Genomic DNA, 24862 nt, shown 5'->3' with positions numbered 1-24862 from the left:
GTGCGAAGACGACTCATATGTCATGGCGGTGTCATGAAGGTGTCATGAAGGTCAATACATGTGCTTTTGTTGTACAATGCATATATTATTGTCGTGCCTCTGCATTGTTTATGATATATTTTGTAATATATTTATCTTAAATTAAAGTACATATGCCCACATAATTCATTCCAATTCATACAGAATCAAGAATATGATAGACGTGTATTTAAAATGAAACGCGAACGCATAAACCCTTTCATAAGAGGTACATTGTACGATTCCCCCTACAGTCGAACCCTGTAGTCTCAAACCCAGGGGACCACAATAAATAGTTCGACTGATCTGGGTTTCATAAGCATTAGGTAAGCGTATCCTTCCTAATCGGCGGCACCCAACACAAACACATGCAAAGGCAAAGCAAGTGCTTACAATACATTATAATCGATTATTTACAGGCCGCCGTCGTGTAGCTGGAACATTGCTGAGTGCGGTTTTAAAAAGGTGTTTACAACGTTATGGTATGCGTCACTTTTGGCGCTTCTCCCACATAGTTAAGACTCCTTTACTGTAGGCGTAGGCCTGACAAACTGCTGATGTGAATATAAATTTTAACTCACTTACTCACTTAGCTGTGCCTTTGCTTACTCATAATAGTGTAATATGATAGTACGGCACACATGTAATGAAACAGACCAACGTCTGAATCTCTTCCTGTAAGCAAGGAAAGGTCATGTTCCTGTACTACATTGCTAATTAATTCCGACTGCATCATGAGAATGTGGTTATGAGTCAGTCATTACAAATAGTAATGATACCGGGTGTTCGAGAAAAGTTGAGCGTATCCTGCCCCACCGGTGGCACCCGTTACAAACACATGCAAAGACAAGTCAATTGTTCACCTTAAAAAAACACGAGAACATATGGTACAAGTCAAAATAGAGAATCGGATCGGACATCATTCTTTTTTTGTCACTGATGCGTCAAAGTTTGCAGTCTTCCCGTGTCTACCATAAAGCTTTTGAAAGCTTTACTGAGGCCATGATGGTTGTAACTATGATCAACCAACTTTTGAGCAAGTCGTTTAACGCTCTTCTAAATCGTGGTAGATAAGGCATGGTCGTTTTATTCTCCAAATGTTGTGAAATGTAGACAATGAAGGCTGGAGCTGGTGACATATATTGCCCGACATCGGAGGAAAGATGACTATTGGACATACAGTAAACTACGGTTATAACGAACTCATAGGGACTACTAATTTTAGTTCGTTATAACCGTAGTTCGTTAAAGGCATATATAAAGCATAACTACAGCAAATAGTCGGGACTAAAAAGCAAGTTCGTTATATCCGTCAGTTCGTTATAAGCGTGTTCGTTATAACCGTAGTTTACTTTACAATATTGTGGAAAGAATGTTGTCATTCTGGATCCTTATGCAGAGTTCCAAATACGAAAACAGATGGCACGGTTTCAGTGGAATAAAATTGAAATTATTGAACGACATATCCTGAACAAATAGTGGTGTGAGATGAGGTGGCATGCGGTTAAACGTCGTATTCACGAGTATTGTTAATAGGGACGTGCATGCACGTGTATGAGTGCGTGCGTGCGTGCCTGCGTGTGTGGCTGTTGTGCGAGTTCGAACTAATTAATACCGGTTTAGTAATGCTACTCCACCGAGATACCATGCCGCAGTTTAACAATGTCATGGGTACCACATTCAGACACAGTATACTGACTTTGAGTCAGTCAATGCCCTTTTATCCCCTTTATGCCAAGCGTCCCGCAGGGTAACAGGGTAATCTTTTGGTATATGTATGACACGACCGAGGATCGATCCACGGACCTTCCGCTCTCAGTGCAGACACGCTATCCACTGGACCACGGAACATATATTACAAGCCACTAAGGCCTTGAATGACGTAACCCTGGTCAAAGAACTTTAGAGCAAGAGTCGGCTAACGCTCTTTGATTTCTTCGCAGAAAAAGCATGAACAGCTGTTCCTCAAATATGTTTGTTTGTTTGTTTGTTTGTTTGTTTGTTTGTTTGTTTGTTTTTAATGCCGCACTCAGCAATATTCCAGCTGTATGACGGCGGTCTGTAAATAATCGAGTCTGGATAGGAGAATCCATTGATTGATATCATGAGCATCGATCCACGCAACTGGGATCGATGACATGCTTCAACCAAGTCAGCGTGTCCGACCACCCTATCCCGTTAGTCGCTTCTTACGGTAAGCATAGTCGCCTCTTACGGCAAGCATGGGTTGCTGAAGACCTGTTCTATCCCGGACCTTCACGGGTCCCCTCAAATATGTGAAACGTAGACACCAAACATAACACGAACATGAGTCACAGGTAAGTAATCACTCATTGTCTTCAAAGGATGAACATGTGCAGGTTGAATAGTTAGATATATAACCGTCCTCAGGAAACAACAAGAAAACAACAAGGTCTTTGTCAGGCAATATACAAAGTTTGCATACACCACATGAACCTTTAATAGAAGAACGCATTTCCGTAATACTTTTGTAATCAGTTTATATTAGTCTAAATGCTTATGATTATAAACATTTGGATGATCCTGTGAGGCTCATATTCTGAATAGCCCTCATGAATTCAGTTATGACAGTATCCAATGCATCAAGCCAGAGGTATTGATTATAATTTATTGTTTATACCATACGAAGATTAATGTGTCAATGGAATAATAAAATATATGTATACGTGTATCAATGTGTGTATAAACTAGTATGCAATCTTCCACTAGCCTATTTATCCAACTTGAGTTTCCAAAATGAAGGCTTTGATACAGGCTAGTGGACACGCTTGTCTCGGGAAGATGATCTATGCACATTTAATATTAAATTATGATATATACCAGATGTGTGATGTAAGGTGACATTGAACATTTTCTGAAATTCATAAATGTCTCTGTAGGGAGGGACGAACGCGTCATTAGAACCGATAACTGGTAACTGAGTGTGGTACGCATTCTAAATATTTGGACAGCTATTACGCCACTTGATGTTCATACAACATTTCCGCGAACATTAGTGTCCTGTCGGCACATTAGTGTCATGTATCTATTAGGGTATAACGCCCGAGGACAACCATTAAACCCATGTTCACACTTCCATAACAGATCACACATTCCGTAATACATATCCACACTGCAAGGTACGTCCATACTGTGAACGTGACTGAAATATACAAAGTCACGGAACATTGCAGCATATCTATCCGATGAAAGAACACCAGAACCAATACAGAACTTTTCAAAGATCACAGTAAACCAAAGCGTTGTAACAGTAGCAAAACGGTGCCTTGGGACAGACCTTTTTTATTTCTTTTTTTTTACTTTTTTTTCGGGGCTGTGATTTTATCGAAAAATATATATTGATGTATAAAAGAATTTGTTGAAAAATAATTAAACTACCTGCCACAAAAATGACATTTTTGCAAGGTGTTCTTAAAAATAAGCGTGAGTCATGGTTTTAATTTTTTTTAAATATCTGGTTTTGTAGCTGAAGCTAAAAATTATCTATCCGACTATCTTATGTTCGGTCCCTTCAAAGGACGAATGACAGATAAATATGAGTATCACATAATTACATACATGTGTACGTGGGGTTATAATTACTTGTGAAATGCATTATCTAGTCGCATCACTGGAGCGTGCTTGTCTGAGGCTGATGCAAGATGCAAATATAACATAACAATGGGATTACGTCATGTTGAGACGTTGACACACCGTGTATGCATCCAGGTTGTATTAAGGAAACTATATAAGCTTAGTATAAAAAACGTGACATTAAGTCCCAAAAGCATGGAAACATGCTGCGGTTACCCCGCTGCTAAAGCAAGGGAAAGACGAAGCCCTACCAAACTCTTATCGACCGATCTCACTCACCTCAAACATGTGCAAAGCCATGGAAGCCATGGTTACAAAAAGGCTCATGCATCACCTTGAAACTGGCAACCACATAAAAAACCTGACCAAAGTGGCTTCAGGAAGGGAACACTCGTGTCTAGATCATATACTAAGACTGGAAAATGAAATAAAAAAAGTTCAATTAAACAGACAATACCTAGCCGCAGTGTTTCTGGACTTCAGCAAAGCCTTCGACATGGTATGGCATGATGGACTCCTCTCAAAACTGGCACAAAATGGAGTAGAAGGGAACATGGCAAACTTCATAGACAGCTTCCTGCAAGACAGGTCGCTATCAGTTAAAATAGGGAACTATCGATCGGCTCCTATGGCACTGGACAATGGCACGCCACAAAGCAGCACTATAAGCCCAACCCTGTTTAATATCATGATCAATGATCTTTTTGACCATGTCAACTCTCCTACCCAAACTTCTAAGTTCGCTGATGACGGAGCAATATGGGTAAAGCACAGAGATATTTCACAAATCAGAAAAAAAACTCCAGTCAGCCCTGGACGGAGTAGATCAATGGTGCAATAAATGGGGATTCACCCTTTCAAGTGAAAAAACTGTTGGAGTTCTATTCAAACGCCGGGGGAAAGATGCTATTATACCCCGTGTCTCCATAAAAGGCAAACCTATCAAATTCGAAACATCTGCAATATTTCTTGGGGTGATCCTTGATCAACACCTCACTTGGCGCAAGCATATAGAATATGTGGAAAACAGATGTCAAAAAGACCTGAACGTATTACGGGCAATTTCAGGCACATCTTCGGGCACATCGAGGGACACTCAGCTGGACTTCTACAAAGCTCTTATCGGATCAAAAATTGACTATGGTTGTGAGGCTTTTCATTCAGCATCAAATACTGTCTTGAGACGCCTAGACAGAATACAATACAAAGCCCTAATGCTGGCCACAGGCGCAGCGACAGGCACCTCACTAGAAGCACTACAAGTGGAAACGGGAGAACTCCCATTGAAACTAAGAAGAGAGCAGGCAATATTATCGTTCTGGGGACGAACATCAAACCCTTTGGTTAAAAAGATATGGCAAGACAAAAACACTCGAGATGAAGCCCTAGCTCGAAAAAATCCCTCACTAAAGCCATCTGGGATATAAGTACGTGAACTCATTCGAAGTCACAATTGCGATGACACTCAGCCTCCAGAAAGTCACTACAAAGGGTTACACCCTCCCTGGACTTTAAAAACTCCCAAAGTTGACACTGCTTTAACATCAGAAGTTACTAAAAGAGAAAACCCAACCTACTACGATCAGTAGCTATCACTAAAATTCAAACTACCTGGGACAGCTGGGCTCATATATACACTGCTGGATCCAAGAATCCTATCAACAACAGTGCTGGTTACGGGATCCATATCCACAGCTCCAAACACCAAGCACATTCAGTTCGCTTGCCTGATGATCAGTCAGTATTCACGGTTGAATTGGAGGCAATTCATCATGCATTCAAACTCATACCGGAACTCCCGGAAGCAAAGGCAGTCGTCCTATCAGACTCGCTAAGTGCACTTCAGGCCATCAGTGGCAGAAACTCAAACTCCAGGCCAAACACAGTCAACAATATTCTATACGAATATACAAAACTATCGGACCAAGGGCAACAGGTGGAGCTGTGTTGGATCCCCTCTCACATAGATATTCATGGAAATGAAAAAGCAGACTCACTGGCGAAGCTAGCTCTAGACAAAGCGGATATACAGCCTATTCCCTTTAGTAAACTAGAGATAAAAAGCAAAATCAAAGCCTCCATAGCAGAAAGATGGCAAGCCCATTGGGACGCAAGTAAGATCGGCAGATGGCTATACAAAATTCAAACCAAGGTCCAACAAAAGCCTAACTCATACTCAAATGAAAGGAAAATTGAAATTGCTATCTCACGCTTCAGACTTGGTCACAGAAAACACTATGACAAGGTTTGTTCATCTTGCAATCAGGCTGAAACCATTGACCACGTGTTACTAGAATGTCAAGACCATGCCCCAGCCCGGGCTAGGTTAAAACAAGAATTGCAGCTAGATCCGCTATCTGTCATAGATCTCCTAAAGCCAAGAGATGCAATAGCGAAGGCCAAACTAACTCTATTTCTGAGAGATGGACAGCTGCTCGAACGTATATAAACAGAGCAGCCAAGGATGAAAATGAAATCATATCAATATAAGAAAATAGAAATCATATCAATGCAAAAACAGAAATTATGTGAACACCGAACTCACAATAGATATGTGAACCCTTCTCACACACAGGAGTCCCAAAGAGGGACAGGTCAGCCGAAATTGCCTAGGCAGAAGGCGACCTCTTAAACACCTAATGCAACAACAACAACAACAACAACAACAACAACATATTATGTGGAATGTTCTGATGTTGCGGAATCAATTGAGGTTTAAGTAAACTAAATAAGATGGAATTTTGTCTGTATGTGGCACTGTCGCCATTTGTTTTCATCATTAGTTCAATGTATGATTGAAACACTGTGAATTCATTAAGCTGTCAGGCAGCTGTCGGCCCTAACAAATGAACCACTCCATGTACAGCTAAGTAATATTTGTAGATTATTTTCTAAGTAGTAGGGACTAACACTGCAACATAAATGTCTGTCCAGTATTCATATAACAGCATTCCTTCTTAAAGCAAAGCAAATCATATCATGAATAATAATTAAAAACTATGTGAACCAAACCTCCGACATCCTAACAACTTAACACACATTTTACATCGTGAAAACGACGACTTACCTTCGTACAACGACCACATACCTCCGAGCACCTGCTTTGTATCCTCGCACATGAAAGGCCGGCATGAACGACTATGTGCATGTATTACATATTTTAACCACAACACAACTGACTGTTGACAGTGTGACCAGAGTGCAACGGTACATAATCTCTATCAGGGCCATGATGTCCGACCTTTGCGCCCTGAGCGTGGAAGATCACATTGATAACCTCGTCAAGCTGTGGATTCATTAAGCTGTCAGGCAGTGTCAAGTAGACTGATGGGTATTTGCCGATCCCTCCAGGGCGGCCTGACGCTGCATAGAACAGAGGTAACTTTATATCGCCATGGTCAAACGTGGATTAGATTGGTATAGCTGATAGGGGTATGTACATATGCTGTGTTTTACCTTAGTTGTATACTGTGTGTGAATGCTGTAAGTATGGGGCATTTTTATGTCTCTGAAGTCAACAATGCACATAATTAATGAAGATATGGGTTGGTTTTAACATAATTACCAATAATATTAATTTGGGGAATTAAGCATTATATTTAATATCTTTTATTGTTTATTTCCATTAGAAAAAACAATAAAATGAAACTATTGATTGGTTGTTTTTTTTAGTTTGTATGACTTTCATGAGTGAGTATGATTTTACGCCGCGTGTGTGTGTGTAGGGGGGGGGGGGGGGGGGTAGGGGTGGGGGTGTGTGTGCGTGCGTACAGTAACAATGTCTGTTAAATCCAAACGTGTATGTGTTACACACATTATGCGCAACTTCCCATTGCGTGCATGCGATGGACAGTGACTTGTATGAGTTTTAAAATCTTATTCACAGAAGTCAAAAGGACAAAGTTATTCTATAATGATCTATCCACCGAGTTATATTACAGGGGTATTTTCACTGAATTGTTAAATTAACATTAAATCATAAATAACTATTTATGTGGTTTCTCAACTGCTGTAAAAGACAAATAAAATTGCCACGAAAATGATATGTCTGACCAAATGTAGACTTTAATGTGCGCCAAATAAATGCGATCAACCATTATTTTTATTTTTTTTAATTACTAAAAGGTGATCTTCGCTTAACTATATTTACTCACAAAATTGTACTTCCTGCTTACATGCACGGGTTGGGTTATGTATAATTGACATACAGTATATTGTTTTGATATCAATTTACCTGGATGAATGAAACAAGTTATCCTTTTGAAAGGTGTTCATTGTATTAGATTTAGTTACAATTAGTTTCTCCATCTTTCGTAGGTGTTTTGATAACGTTAACAAGTTCCCCTTTCATCTAAGTGCACTGTTTCCCTTTGATCATCCTCGAAGCATTAGTAGAGGTTTTATGACAACTAGTTATGTTTTCTCTTATTTTTACAAACATACTGATGGTATATTATTTTCAAAAGGTTAAACTACTGCAATTACGGCACAAATAGTTTTATCTTTGATATGAAAAAATGTTACGTTAATTAAATCTACCCAAATTGAGAGAGATTGTTTCAAACATATGATGATGCTTGTTAAAACTACCATTATAAGTTAAGTATCAGTATAAGTTCTGGCCAAAAAATGTTATTTCTCACATGCCTAGCTACGGATGACCACGTATATGATGGTTCTGTCTTCTGGTCCTCTGAATATAAACAGAAAGCCATTGACGTCCTCAAGCGAGGAAGACTTGACAATCCATGCCAAGGGAGGAATACCACTTCTTGACTAAGTATCTCCTTGTATCCATGGATGGAGTTGACAAAGTGACGAAGAAGGACGGCAAGTACATGGTCACCAAGGAAACAGTAGCAGAGTTAATCAGACACGCACACACAGAAACTCTCCATGGTGGTGCAATAGTGCATACAAATCCTTGCAATCTGTGGCTGAAATGAGCGGTGATGTGATTCACTGCTTGATTTGTGCTTTTATTTAGAAAATAAAGTTTCTTAAGATCACATTTGTTTGGTTGTTATGTATTTAACTTAATGATTGAGTTTACTTTATCAAAAACTAAACATGTAAACAGTACCAATTTCATTTGCGTCCTTTGGGCAGAACAATTACCTGCCCATTGCGTGAAATGAGCAAGCAGGTTGCCCATATTGGGAAATATTTGGAGAATTATTATGCCCATTGCAAGCAATGGGCAGGTAATTGTTTGCACATTGCAAACCATGGGCAGGTAATTGTTTGCACATTGCAAGCAATGGGCAGGTAATTGTTTGCTCATTGCATGCAATGGGCAGATAATTGTTTGCACATTGCAAGCAATGAACAGGCAATTGTTTGCACATTGCAAGCAATGAGCAGGTAATTGTTTGCACATTGAAAGCAATGAACAGGCAATTGTTTGCTCATTGCATGCAATGGGCAGATAATTGTTTGCACATTGCAAGCAATGAACATGCAATTGTTTGCACATTGCATGCAATGGGCAGTTGCACAGACAGGGTGTATACATACCTGTACATGTACATTGACTTTCGACATACGGCAGCCCGACATTAACATGCTTCTCCACAAAAAATAGTTCTTTAATATTTATTAAATTTCGTTCCATATCTATATCTTTGTATGTGTCTGAACATATGAATTCGATTACTCCAGAAGTAAGTAAATGCAAAATGAATGTTCGGTCTAAGCATTATGTTGTTCTTAGATACAAAAATGTATTAGATCATACTCTAAAGATTGCACACAAAGAGGTAAAATTGCATCTTGTCAGTTTAATGGCTTAACACTTTACGTCACATTTATCATACCGATCATATATTGTAAACAAATGACTAGCGTTATGATATACTGGCTCATATATCCAGTTGAAGCGATACACTTGAAATAGGCTAGACTCTACGTTCAGCAAAGAAACAGAAACAGAAGAACATTGGGTCTATCTCCACTGCAGCATAAAACTGTACATATTGTTCCCAACGTAGCCTTTGTTGTGTGATAAGGCGAGGCTTGTTTCGTCGATTTCCAAGAATGTGTGAACAGTTTCATGGAAGCTGGAGGTAATGTACAGCTGCTATATGGACGAATCATCAAAACAGAAAGAAACCAAATGTTACGGATGTGGATTTTTTCATTGTATTCCCACACGTAAATCATGGCATAGTGACACATGTAGAAAGCATAATTCTAATAACTGCGAGACCCGATATACTAGTTATCATTTATTAGAATTGTTAATTTGAGATTGTACTGCAGGAAAGGCCAAACTTCCATGATACCGTATAAATAGCGTGCGTGCGTGCGTGCGCGCGCGTGTGTGAGTGCATGTTTCAGTTACATCACGTCATGATGAGGAGAAATGTATGTATGTGGTTTGTGTCTGTCACCACCACCCACCCCCACCCCCGCCGCCCTACACCCCCCTAATAATTTCATTTCAGGGTCGCACTTTCTCGCAATGCACTCTAGACCTTGTTCTTTTTCTTTCTGCTTCTATTCGGAAGATAATACTTAGTGATGCATGTATGTAACTGAACATTTCCTTGTATTTATTGATCAACTTGAGCCCTAACTGACTTAATTAAAGGTTATTAATGCCCATATGTACACCGATGGACGGCACGTATGTAGGGTAGGGCATTTCTAGTTTAAATGTGGGCCTCAAGTACTTCCATAGAAACATAAAGTGGGATCATAAAATGTTCTCAACGCTAACGTTAATAATTTAGGGTACCATACATTGCTCACGTACGGGAGGGTATCGCGATCGTATAGAATACGTAACTTTTCAGGTTTGTTTATTACACAGAACCAATATATTCTGACCGTGTTTTCATTATTTCAGAAGTTCATTCACTTCAAAAGAATATAATCAAAAGTCCCAAGTACATTTGCAAATTAGCAGACAATTGCTATGTCCATGGCCACTTAGCATATAAAGCAAATCTTATTGAAACTTCTTTCTTGTACATTATACATTTTACCTGTAAAAAGATTGCTGTCCAAGCGAAAGAAATTAGACGAGATGTGTAGAAACATACCTTTGTGGCGCGATTGTTGAGTTATACACGCGGCAACCGATGTGGGACAATCCACAGCTTCTGGATGTAACCACGTCATGCTACATTGTACATGTGTATATTCAACAGAAGCCCGTTCCGGGGCGCATGTTTGGGACTGGGCTTATTTGGCTCACATTCAACGTGGACGTACCTAGCTCTACCCAAGGGCGTCCATGTAGACCGAAACACTTCCACACATGTAAACCCCTTGCTGGGATCCGAACAATGGTTTTTCTGATCCAAATTCACCAAATGACATCATCTTTAGGATAACTCCATGCCATTTTAAAGTTGCTAAAGCTATGACCTCATCAGTGCATGTCACCAGGGGCGTCACTAAACGGTATATTACTGTTAACAGTTAATGTTCATACTTGTACCTGTGAGCGACAGGGTCAAGGCGTCAAAGAAATATGTTCAGCTATGCTGCGTGGTATAGTAAGCGTGGAAAGCGAGGCTGACAGCCCCCACACAAAGACTAGACAGTGTGTTACAACCCATGCGTCAGCAGAAGAACGCGGAAACGAAAATGATTAACAAGGGCTCACGCAAGTCGCTGAGTCAACTGGCCATGTTGTCGCTGGACTCCACGTTGTTGAAGTGTCAATATGTCCAACAGAGGGTGTAACGAGTAAAGTCACGCTTCAAAAAGTAAGAGAAAGTGTTTGGCATTTAACTGTTAATACCCTAACACTGGCTAGAGAATATATTTGCTTTAGTCATGTTCGCCGTATATGTTTACACTGTATATACATGAATAGCCTTCTAATAATTTTCATCCGAATATGCATCGTATAACGTAACAGATTTAAAGACCGTTGGGGTGTTACTTCGCACGGACTAATGCCGATTTTATGGTGGTACCCCACTGAGATACCATGCCGCATTTTAGCATGAATATACCACTCAGACACAGTATACTGACTCCAAGCCGACCAGTCTTTGTTTTTGTTTCTTATACTCAGCGCCAGCAGGGTAACAACAAGTACCATCTTTTAACGTCTTTTGGTATGGCGCGGCTGGGGATTAAACCCCGGACATTCCGCTCTGCGGGCAAACACTCTATCCACTAGACCACGGGGGTGGTCGGTCCCTTTGGTAAATATAGGGTGTCGAATCGTCTGGCTCCCCATCTATGTACATGTACACATATCACTTAAGTGAAAGTGAGTGAGTGAGTTTGGTTTAACGCCGCTTTTAACAGTATTCCAGTCATATCACGGCGTGTCAGCTTCATGTGGGAGGAAAGCCCGAAGTGATGCAGGTCTCAGACATTTACCACTTCGGTGAAACCCACGAGCACGGGTAAGGTGCTTACAAACCTAGAAACATAATCGCAGCGAACCGGGATTCGAACCCACAATCATAGGTTTCTGGCGTGCCCAAGGGACGCAACTCTGTACATCGAATCGCGGCGCCTTAGACAACTGGGCCACCTATGCCCCCCATATCACTTAAGCATACATTACATGTCACATACTTTCATTGACGATATGTCTATACCTAGACTTCTGTGTATACAATGTACGTAGTTATCAAGCTAAACCATGAGTAGCAAGTACTTTACACAACCTAGTCTCCAAATCGTGACAAGATGTGCTTAAACTTGCAAACAAAGCCAAGTAGTAAAGATATGGTTGTATTTAATTCCAATGCGGGCCACCCTTCACTTCAAGGAGCACCGTGTCTTACAAGTCAGGTCAACCGTGGCATTGATAACCTCCAGTGGGAATGGTCGACGATATATGTTCACACACATCACTTGTTCAGCATAATCCTTATCACTATCAGTATCTGCAAGCAACTCTCATGTGTGCCTATTGGGTAAACAGCATATGTCTGTGTGGATGGGTGCTGTTATGAATGAGTGAGTGAGTGAGTTGGGTTTAACGCCGCTCTTAACAGTATTCCAGTTATATCACGACATGTCAGTTTAATGTGGGGGGAAAGCTCGAATTGATGCAGGTCTCAGACATTTACCACTTCGCTGAAAACCATGAGCACGGGTATGGTGCTAACAAACCTAGAAACATAATCGGGGCGAACCGGGATTCGAACCCACAATCATAGGTTTCTGGCGTGCCCAAGGGTCGCAACTCTGCACAGCGAATCGCGGCGCCTAAGACGACTGGGCCACCCGTGCCCCCTGTTATGAATAATATGTGCAGTGTGTGGAATGTATATGAACTAAGTGTTTCTTGTCTTGTTTGAATATGTGTGTGGTAAACTACTTGTTTAAACAGGTTGGGATAATGAACAAATGAGCATGAGTGCGTGCGTGCGTGTGTGCGTGTGTGCGTGTGTGCGTAAGAATTTGTAAGAAAGCATGCACAGAAACCATTACATACGGTACTAGTAGTTTATTTCTCATCCGTGATCAGATAACAAGGCACCTTTTTTACACAGTGTTTAATAAAATCACCTGCGGACGGAACTATTTTCGGTCAGTTGTTGCTGTAGTCTGTAAACTAGCTTAGGACCCGGGACTAAATACGTTTGAAAAAGACTCACTTTTGTATTGTACTAATGCAAGCATGGTGATATTATAAACGTTCAGAGCAGAACAAACTCGACAGCAGTAAAAACACATCCCAAACTATCATCAAAAAAATTTACGGCGGTCTACTTACGACCTTCAACTTCGTTTTGTTATTGGGAGTGGTCCCCCTTTGACCACGTGAAAACATTTACGGCGGTCTACTTACGACCTTCAACTTCGTTTTGTTTTTGGGAGTCGTCCCCCTTGGACCACGTGGACAGTTGTTAGAAATGTAATCCTCATTATGTCAAAAGGCCCACCCCCGTGTCGGGCATCATTGTGCCTTGATTGATGCTGCTTAAGGGCAATTACTACATATTCCATACAGTCGTCTAAAGCGCCGCGATTCGGTGTGCAGAGTTGCGTCCCTTGGGCACGCCAGAAACCTATGCTTGTGGGTTCGAATCCCGCTTCTCCTCGATTATGTTTCTAGGTTTGTCAGCACCATATCCGTGCTTGTGGGTTTCACCGAAGTGGTAAACGTTTGAGACCTGCATCACTTCGGGCTTTCCTCCCACATTAAGCTGACACGCCGCGATATAACCGGATTACTGTTAAAAGCGGCGTTAAATGAAACTCACTCACTTCAATTCAAACCATCTTCTGACACATGTGAAATCACAACCAACATGACATGACTTGATGAGTCGATTATCTTTTAGGCCTACACCGAACCATGTTTGTTTGGATTTGAATCCAGATTTACCGCCTAAAGCAGATGTTTCCAACTAGTGTTGTATATGGATAGTCCATTATCAACAATGTGTATTGTAAAGCACATCTTATGTTTTCTTATTATCGCGATCAATCTCACAAACACAGCGCACTTTACTGCCAGGGAACACCATCAGCTATGCAACATCAGTTATTTTTATGTATTCATACGCCACCAGTGACGTGTTTCTGTTAATATTAACGTTGAGTAGACCGTTTTGTTGTTTTGAGCTGTAATTTTGGCAGACATACAGATACAGTAAACTACGTTTATAACAAACACGCTTATAAAGAATTGACGGATATAGCGAACTTATTTTTTAGTCCCGGCCATTTGATGTTTATATGCTGTATGTATGCTTACAACGAACTACGGTTATTACGAACTAAAATCAGTGGTCCCTTTGAGTTCGTTATAACCGTAGTTTACTGTAGTTTATTTAAGTATAACATTAGTACAGTTATAATATAAGCAGGTTAAAACATATACAAGTGTAAACGACAGTAGTATATACACGACTACTATATACTGTAGTATATACAGTATAAAACAATACTTTGCTTCACGAGAAAGTTCAAAATATCTGTTTAAAATATGGACGTTAGAAATCACCAAATCTATAAGGCACTAGCTACGCATTTCCATCAAGTATACATTAATGCGCGGCGGAGAGATAGAATAAGTTTTTGGCAACGATAAAACATATGTTTCATTTGACATAATAAATCCGTATTTCTGTACATTTGCTAAAAGACAGAATTTGTAAAACAAGCTAAATATTCAAGATTAGATGACATGTAGAAACATCCTTGTCTGAGATATAATCCCTTAAAAACCTGCCGCTTAGCGCATGCAAATCAAGGGCAGATAAGTATGTTTCTAATAGACCTATACTGTACTGTATCAGTATAGTAGGACAATCCACGCCCGTGTCCTCCATCGTGTTCATGCTTGGGTCCATTAACATGACATTGACCGTGTTCACTTTCTAAAAGCACTCCGGTCATTGATTGACTGTTTAAGGGGTTCTTTTTTAACAGAATTCAATTATTACAGAAGTTTACGAATATACACATGTACCTACACCGAGAAGGAATAGCACGGACAAGAAGTACTATGATTCAGACGCATATGCATGTATTCAATGTGTTATCGTTACAAGAAAAAGCAAAGTTCTCACCTTAAACGCCCGACGCCATGGTGTATATTCCCATGCGCCACAGTGACACGACCTGTCGTACCAGTGTCGTTTGGTGTTTTGTCTTGTTTCGCTTGGCTGCGTTGTCTCAGCCCACCATATCCCCCGTCCTTAACATTCAGTGTACGGCAGTCTAGCGGTAACCCAAACACCTCTCGCGAAGAAACACCAAGAAATACATACTTCATGAAGGATGCTTGAAATGCATTGAATCATGGGTGTTTGTACTGAACGATAGGAAATGAATAACACGAATCTCCTGTTTCTTAATGGTAAAGCTTTAAGGGTTAATTGTATTGTCATTTATAACACACAGAACGGGATTTGTATTCGTAACGTTTTGTAATCCCCATACAGTGGCCGTTCCCTGTGTAGAGTTGCCCTACTTCAGAAATGATATATGAATGTTTCAGGTCAATAAGGCACAAGTGTCTATAAAAGCAACCAAGTCGAGGGGAAGTGTAACAATGGAAGACTCCGTTTTTTATGACACTTTACCAGCTAATATGATACTCTTACTATGCTTGTTCCTGGATTTATCCTTCAGCTAAATAAACATTGGCTCTGTATGATTTAATGTCAAGTCATTTTCCAAGCGTTATGTTATATATTGATATATGAGCCATTGTTCTCTATACTATTATTACACACAATACCAAAAAAGGACATTTAATGTGCTTGCAAGGTATGTGTCGTGTTATGATATTGAACTGTTCTTTATTGTTGTCGAGGAACAGTTTATTTTCTTCCTTCATCGTGCGTCTTTCAAGTCGTAAAAGTCTTAAATGTTAAGATATTTGTTTTCTTTGAAACGGGGAAGTATATCTAAACAAAATTTATGTTCGTTTTACACACTATTGTGAAGCGAGTAAGTACTTTCTTACACCTGTATTGTATCCGTAATCGGTATTTCAGTGATACGACATAAATCACACCTGTATTCCCGAGGATACTGTGATCAAATACAACATTCTTAAAATTTTATATTCTGACGTAAAGTTAAATTATTTGGCGGAGAGAAAGCACATCTTTTCTTTTTTTTCACACATTATACACTAACCTATCGAAAATATGAAAGCGTGAATACTCAGAGGTGTCTGGCCCAAATACGTGACGCAACTGTGCACAACGATATGCGGCACCTGAGAATGGTTGTTGTTGTTGTTGCTGTTGTTGTTGTAGCTGCTTGAAGTGTTTATGAGGTCGCTTTTTGTCTTAGCAATTTCGGCTGACCTGTCCCTCTTTGGAACTCATATGTGTGAGTAGGGTACACATATCTATTGTAATTTCTGGGGGGGGGGGGGGGGGGGGGGGGGTGTTATTGATACGATTTCTATTTTTGTATATTGATTTCATTTCCTTTTCATCTATGGCTTTTCTGTTTATATACGTTCGAGGAGCTGTCCATCTCTCAGAAATAGAGTTAGTTCGCCAATGCATCTAGTGGCTTTAGGCGATCTGGCCACCCGTTCCCCCTAATAACGGCTGGAGAGAGGGAGAGAGAGGAGGAAGAGAGAGAGATTTTATTTAAAAGTAACGGCCAGCCACAAGGCGTATGAGACACAATAAAATATCTTTTAAAAATATACGTAAAAGATAAAAAGAAAACTGTTCGTATCCTGTACAAAACAGCATTATGCATAAAAATATACATAGTTAATATATCGTTCATAAATTAAACTCACCACAAATGTTAACGTTAATGCATTTTTAAAAATGTGCTTTCTAATAGAACATTCTAACTTTAAAATATAAATTTGTTTAAATCAGTCAGATTTATAAAGGTGGGATTTAATACATACAATATTTAAGATGTGCGTTTTTTAGAGGTAGCCTAGTGGTTAAAGCGTTCGCTCATCACACCTAAAGTCCGATTCGATTTCCGAAATTGGTACATGTTAGTCTATTCTTGGTTACCCCCCGCAATGATATGGCTTGAATATTGCTCAAAGCGCCATGGCACTACAGCCACTCGTCATTCAAGCGTTCTGATCTCTGTGCCCTCTGCTGTTGAAAGCAAGTGTTTTAAAGGTTTTGTAAACTGTTTACACAGTTATGAACGCTTATACACGATTCCTTCTTGAATATCAAACATTACCACCAGAGTATAATCAGTCTCGATTATCTGCAGAAATATTCCATTGGGCGTGAAAGGCAAAAGTAGCAGAGAGCATTATAGGAATGGATCACTGAGAATCAGTGATGGCACCAAGTGTTCGCGAAAAGAGAAGCATGTCCTGCTTGTAAACATGTTTCAACTGAACCTTGAAGTCTTATAAAATGTATATGTGCACAATGTATACAAATAAAAGCGACAAAACAATCTCCATAGCGACAAGAACTCTCTGCTTAAAGCACAATCGAGTGTACGGTTCCGGCTCTATCATGATCATGTCCATGAGAATAATGTTTGTTTGTTTGTTGTTTAACGGCGTACTCAGCAATAGTCAAGCTATATATGACGGCGGTCTGTAAATAATCGAGTCTGGACCAGACAATCCAGTGATTGACAACATGAGCATCGATCCACGTAATTGGATTACGATGACATGCATCAACCAAATCAGCGATCCCGTTAGTCGCCTTTTACGGCAAGCATGGGTTGCTGAAGACCTATTCCAACCCGGATCTTCACGGGTCCATTGGTATGATGCATAACATGCATATTTCAAAGCTATACACACAGATAATATGATTCTTTTAAAGATGTCTGGTTTTGTGAAAATACACAGTGTTTGAACACGCATGAAGACAAACTGATTCCAAATCCCACTGTCTTGTGTGTAATGTAATCCTTAACACCGGACCTCTCGATGTCCCAGTGATGTTCACAGATAAATCCTAAATCCCCGATACACACACACACCCAGACATCACCCACCATGCTTCGTTTGTTTGCATTGTTACGCCTAATACACAACAGACCTAAACCCGCCAGTTATTGTTATACGTAAACTGCACTACATCTGTGTTTGTCCTCTGAAGAATACACGGTCATATATGTTTCCCTTCACGCTCAGTGGGTCGCGGGTTTCTGATCGACGAATCTCTATCGGCTTTGTCCCACGTATTAAATTATAAAGTCACAATGCAGCGGATTGCCATATCAGCAAATATGTACTGGAGTGTGCAATGCTATTGTGCGCCTTTGACACAGAGACCCAGGGTGTGGTGGTATTTATGCGAATAATAAGAAAGGATATTGACTTGTTCGAGGTACAACTTTGACAGTGGGTATATAATCTACATTTTCTACCGATGAGAGTTCGGATCACTAGGCGAGTGTGATTTGTCGGGACAAAAATGATATTAGATGACAGTAATACATTGTGATTACCCACATGAAATGTAAGTATCTTTTTATGTGCTGAACAGATATATACCTGTTGTAACAGTGTATCTAGTGAGTTAGTGAGTTAGTTGTAGGAGGCACGGGTGGCCCAGTCGTCTAAAGCGCCGCGATTCGCTGTGCAGAGTTGCGTCCCTTGGGCACGCAAGAAACCTATGATTGGGTTCGAATCCCGGTTCGCCCCGATTATGTTTCTAGGTTCGTCAGCACCATACCAGTGCTCGTGGGTTTCATCGAACTGGTAAACGTCTGAGACCTGCATCACTTCGAGCTTTCCTCACACATTAAGCTGACACGCCGCGATATAACTGTAATACTGTTAAAAGCGGCGTTAAACCCAACTCACTCACTATCTCAGTTATATGAGAGCGTGTCAGAGAGGAAATTCCAGAGAACCTTGGTGAGTCCCATTAGCGAGAGACCGCCTCCGTGGTCTAGTGGATAGAGCCTCTGCCCGGAGAACAGAATGTCCGTGGTTCGATCCCCTGGTCGCGTCATTCCAAAAGACGTTCAAATTGGTACTTGTTGTTACATGTACTTGCTCCCCATGTGTAACTGCGGCATGTTATATCGGTGGGCTTGCACTATAAAACCGCCATAAGCCCGGACTAGTACAAGCAGCCAAACACACACGTTTATGCGCGTCACTATGTAAGCGCAATAATCTTGAACGTTACGTTAAAACCCATTTTAAAAACCTAAATCACCTTCTAGTGCCTCTGGGCAGTTTGGTTTGTATACTCACCAGGGAGTTGAGAATGATAACTGAATGCAAACGGATCCCCTGGTCGGGGAACAAATAAAACCGCATTTGAGCAGAAACAAATACCTGGATACCTGCGGTATATAAATGTATATATCTAACCTCATGAGGTGAAAGTGATGTTATCCTCATTACTTGTGATGCTGACGCTTCAAAGATTCAATTCTGATTTGATGAAGAGGAGGTAAAATGTTCCACAATATCCATCTGCTGACTTGTTTTGTTTGTTTGTTTGTTTGTTGTTTAACGCCGCACTCAGCAATATTCCAGCTGTGTGAAGGAGGTCTGTAAATAATTTAGTCTGGACCAGACAATCCAGCGATTGACATCATGACCATCGAATAAGCAATTGGGATACGATGACATGCATCAACCAAGTCAGCAAGCCTGACCACCCGATCCCGTTAGTCGCCTCAAACGACAAGCATAGTCGCCTTTTGTGGCAAGCTGTCTCCAAGGATATGCAACAGGTCATAGCTCTTTGTGACCAACCTATCGGGTGTGTTATGATTGATGAACCTGTAGGTTCGTGCACGTATATGATAATGGCTTTCTTGAAGTTGGTGAATAAGTAAGATATCGTACTACCCGTGAAGATCTGGGGATAGAATAGGTCCTCAGCGACCCATGCTTGCCATAAACGGCGACTATGCTTGTCGTAAGAGGAGACTAACGGCATCGGGTAGTCAGGTTCGCTGACTTGGTTGATGCATGCCATCGTATCCCAATTGCGTGATCGATGCTCATGATATTAATCACTGGATTGTCTGGTCTGGCATTATTTACAGACCGTCGTAATATAGCTTGAATATTGCTGAGTGCAGCTTTAAACAATAAACAAACAAACAAACAAGAAAACGTACCACTTTTAGAATAACAACTTCTGGTTTATTGCATATAGCGACGTTGCGAAGTTATCAAGCTATCACTCAAGCCTGGTAAGAATCTACATCGACGTCGCTATATGTAATAAACCAGAAGTTGTTACCAATAAAGTTGTACGTTTTCTTACTTAGGTCATAGACCGTGACTGAAAAGGCTGACGCACTATAGCTAAAGATCATACTTTAGGGGGAATCGGATGGGTGGGTTTTTTTAATTCCCACCAGTTAAGGTACATGAAGATAGTTTTTGCACGCAAAACGCTTGTCCTCATCTGTATGAAGTGTTCCAGAGTCCAGATCAGACGGATTCCTCTAAACTGCCAAACTGTCGAGGGATACATCTTATTAAAGATGTTGACAAATAATATTTTACTACCGCTTTGATGAATTTACCAAGAAGGCAACACTGCATTAACAGGGCAAAACGCACAGATGCACTTACTCAACCATCTCGGTAACAGTGTCAGACCAAGCCAGATCCTCAGTAACCCTGATACTTAGGTGAGTGGATCGATGCTCCGGATGGCAATCACTGGATTGTCTGGTCCAGACTAGATTATTTACAGGCCGCCGTCAAATAGCTGGAATTACGTTGAGTGTGGCGCCAAACGTCAAACAACAAAGTTAGGTGAAGTGGTTGCAATAGATTGTTTGTAAAGCGAGGAAGGAATCTCTGTTTGAATATTAAACAAGAACGGATGACTACCTGGAACGGATGTATATCTGGCTGTATGTAACTCCCTGCATATATGTTGTCAAAATGTAGCTGCAATATGTACGTTAATTCGACAGACTTTCTTCCTCTAGGGCTGTCAGTTAATGTGGTGGTACTTTTTTTAAAACGAACGCAAGAAGTTTTTCTTCACCTTTTTTTCATATATGAGTCGCAGTTTTCGTTATCATATGAGCGATGTTCAAACATATATCCTTACAATAATGTATTCGCACATCTCAGTCAAACAACTATGTATTCCCACATCTCAGTCAAACATCAATGTATTCCCGACATCACAGTCAAACAACAAACAACAACGTTATCCCAATATTGCAGTGTATTATATTGTACAGCAATGTAATCCAATCTCAGTGAAAAAACACCTTGAGTTTACCGAAGTTTTTATTGCGAGGCAATATATTATTTTATTTACTGGGCCACTAAACTCACTCTCTTCCCGGTGTACTTGTTGCTACCTTGTCGAGCGCTAGGTATTAAATGAAAAAACAAGGACTGGTCGGTTCGGAGTGAATATGCTGTCTGAGTGGGATATCAGCTTAGCACGAGGGACCAACACAATGTTCTGGTTTTCATATCTGAGGCTGCGAACAGGCTTGTAAGTAGAGAGAGGTTCAGTAAGGCATGGATGGCGGTGTAAGACCATCCTTACATTTGTATGCTAAGCACAGGATCTTAAACTGTCACCCAGGCAGAAGTCCAATGTATAACTTAAGAGAACACTGTTATGATTTGGAATCCCACACGTGATGGAATTTTATTTGTCTGTTGTTTAACGCCGCACTCAGCAATATTCCAGCTCTATGACCGCGGTCTATTTATAATCGAATCGACAATACAGTGATTGATATCATGAGCATCGATCTATGCAATTGGAATACGATGACTTGTTTGTTTTGTGTGTTGTTTAACGCCGCCCTCAGCATTATTCCATCTATATGTCGGCACCATGAAATGTATCAGAGAGCCGGACCACCAGATCCCGTCCGTCGCCTCTTACGACAGGCATGCTGAAAACCAACTCTAAACCGGATTCATGGTCAATAATCAAGTGAACATGTTCATAAATAATTACTAGCAACAGTACCTGTTAGACCTTTAAACAACATTCCGTAAAGAAAGTAATAAGATATGTGCATAAACACGCACGCGATCCGTGCACCCACTGTCACCATGGTGACACGTGGGTCATGGGTAATGCACGGACGAGAACATGAAAGGTTGCCAGATGTGAATTATAAACCATACTAATTAGCTGAAAGCCGTTAAAAACCAATCTTGTTAATGAAAATGTTACTGTTAATTATGCGGTATTAGCTTAACATGCGTTTACATCGACTTTGGGGTGATATACTGATCCCATTACACCGAGGTTAACAGGCGCATGTGCATTTCCATAATCCAGAACTCATCCGTGTTTACATTAATAATTAGTAACTGTTATAAGTTAAAGTGTATGGATAAAAAACAAATTGTGAAGTATATTTCCCAGGGCTTTAGGAGAGATTGGGGTATGTCGCTGTAGTCAGATGGTACCAGATGCGTGGAGGTGATTATCCCGAGGGTGTGACATGCGATGTTGTGGACAGAGATTCTGGGAATGAAATCTGATGATTACGATGGCATGGAAGATGCATATATCAAGGCATATGGCATTAGATGATGTGGACGATGATTCCGGAAATGTTACATGTCACTCGGAGCGCAAGGGGACGTATGCATCACATGAGGAAAACTCAAAAATATATACTGTCAACGGCGTGGTGGCACCCGATGACGTGGACCATGGTGCCAGACATGTGACACCCGATGACGTGGACCATGGTGCCAAACATGTGACACCCGATGACGTGGACAACGATGCCAGACATGTGACACCTGTGGACGTGGACAATAGTGCCAGACATGTGACACCTAAGGACGTGGACCATGGTGCCAGACGTGTTACACCCGATGACGAGGACCATGGTGCCAGACATGTGACACCTGATGACGTGGACAACGATGCCAGACATGTGACACCTGGTGACGTGGACCATGGTGCCAGACATGTGACACCCGATGACGTGGACCATGTTGCCAGACATGTGACACCTGATGACGAGGACCACGGTGCCAGACATGTGACACCTGATGACGTGGACCATGGTGCCAGACATGTGACACCTGATGACGTGGACAACGATGCCAGACATGTGACACCTGATGACGTGGACCATGGTGCCAGACATGTGACACCTGATGACGTGGACCATGGTGCCAAACATGTTACACCTGATGACGTGGACCATGGTGCCAAACATGTGACACCTGATGACGTGGACAACGATGCCAGACATGTGACACCTGATGACGTGGACCATGGTGTCAGACATGTGACACCTGATGACGTGGACCATGGTGCCAGACATGTGACACCTGATGACACTGACGATGGTGCCAGACATGTGACACCTGATGACGTGGACCATGGTGTCAGACATGTGACACCTGATGACGTTGACCATTGTGCGAGACATGTCACCTGTGACATAGACAACGATGTGAGACATGTGACACCTGATGACGTGGACAATGGTGCCAGACATGTGACACCTGATGACGTGGACAACGTTTAGGACGTGGTTGATAATGTCGGCATATACCATCCAGTAGAGTTGATATCCAATGTATTTATGTCCATGTCGTAGCGTACTGTAGTATCTGATCAGGACCGCGTTGCCGTTTTTTCATAAATTAGCAGTATTGGTAATTCATAGAAATAGGAACGGTTGCAAGTATGCTTATATGCACCGGGGGCATCGCCGAATCGACTTCGATATCCATTTGAATAAAAGCTCTCGTAAAATATGTCCGTAACCCATCGATAATTTCCTTGTCGGTGCTCTTTTACTGGCAAAATGAAAGCTTAGTATATACAGATAATTACAAGTCACCTATAATCAACACTTAGGGGTAAGTTTTCACGTCGTCAACTAGTCTCTTAAGACCAAAGAGCTTATATTTAGTAAAATAATCCCCTCCCCCGTTCCATTTATATCTTCTTCTCAGCTCCAGCAGCCTCTATTCAACCCCTTTCCAGCTATGATTTGTTTGTTTGTTCTTTAACGCCGCACACAGAAATATTCAAGCTATATGACGGCGGTCTGTAAGTAATCGAAGCTGGACCAGACAATCCAACGACTGATATCATGAGCATCGATCCACGCAGTTGGGATACGATGGCATACATCAACCAAGTCAGCGAGCCTGACCACCCGATCCCTTACGACAAGCATAGACGTCTTTTACGACAAGCATGGGTTGCTGAAGACCTATTCTACCCCTGATCATCACGGGTCTTCCAGCTATGAAGTGGGACTCTGGCTTGAGGGTTCCTTTAATACTCGTTGGGTTTTTTGTAGAATTAGTTTAATTTAACGTATGCAGAACTTTACTTCGGGGATTATATGTTAGTCTAAATGTCTTCCTATGGGGAAATATGCATGATTGTTTCACGAATGGATCGTGGTAATAATTATTTGTGTAGCCCTTTTCCCTGCTGAAGATGCTCAAAGTGCACCAGCTTAACACCAATCACTGGATCAGTGTGTACTCGAATTACACTCTCAGCTCCCTGGGGAGTATCAGTGTAAGAATCTTCAATAATAGGCAAAATATCTAATATCCTCAATATATACATTTATTGCAACATTTATCAAATATCACAATTACATTAAATGCTTCTTAAAATATGTACAACGCGTTCTGTTTTGAACATAATAAGAATCTGATTAATACATTGTCAGACATTTTGTAATGAAACATAAAAAGCCAGAGATGATAAGCTACACGTAGTCCTATCTAAATGCTTATCTTAACTACTGGACAAACCTAGCATTATGCTGTGTCATGCTTCCTTAATAACATGGACCGTGTGAGTTGGCGGGTGTTCTCCGTCAAGGGAAAACTGACGCCACTCGGATCTGTCAGTAATTAACTGTCTCAACTACTGAACCTAAA

General features: G+C 41.0%; 1 protein-coding gene across 1 annotated transcript; it reads left to right on the top strand.

Moving 5' to 3' along the window:
* The first annotated feature begins 22479 nt into the window (after positions 1-22479).
* On the top strand, positions 22480-23478 carry LOC139454219 (110 kDa antigen-like). The gene has a single exon (XM_071235800.1). The coding sequence runs from the start codon at positions 22480-22482 to the stop codon at positions 23476-23478; it is 999 nt and encodes a 332-aa protein (XP_071091901.1).
* The last annotated feature ends 1384 nt before the right edge of the window (positions 23479-24862 follow it).

This window comes from Haliotis cracherodii, unplaced genomic scaffold (genome assembly GCF_022045235.1).
Source record: "Haliotis cracherodii isolate W230 unplaced genomic scaffold, xgHalCrac1.p SCAF_1, whole genome shotgun sequence".
Taxonomy (NCBI): Eukaryota; Metazoa; Mollusca; class Gastropoda; order Lepetellida; family Haliotidae; genus Haliotis; species Haliotis cracherodii.
This window is presented reverse-complemented; position numbering and strand designations above follow the sequence as displayed.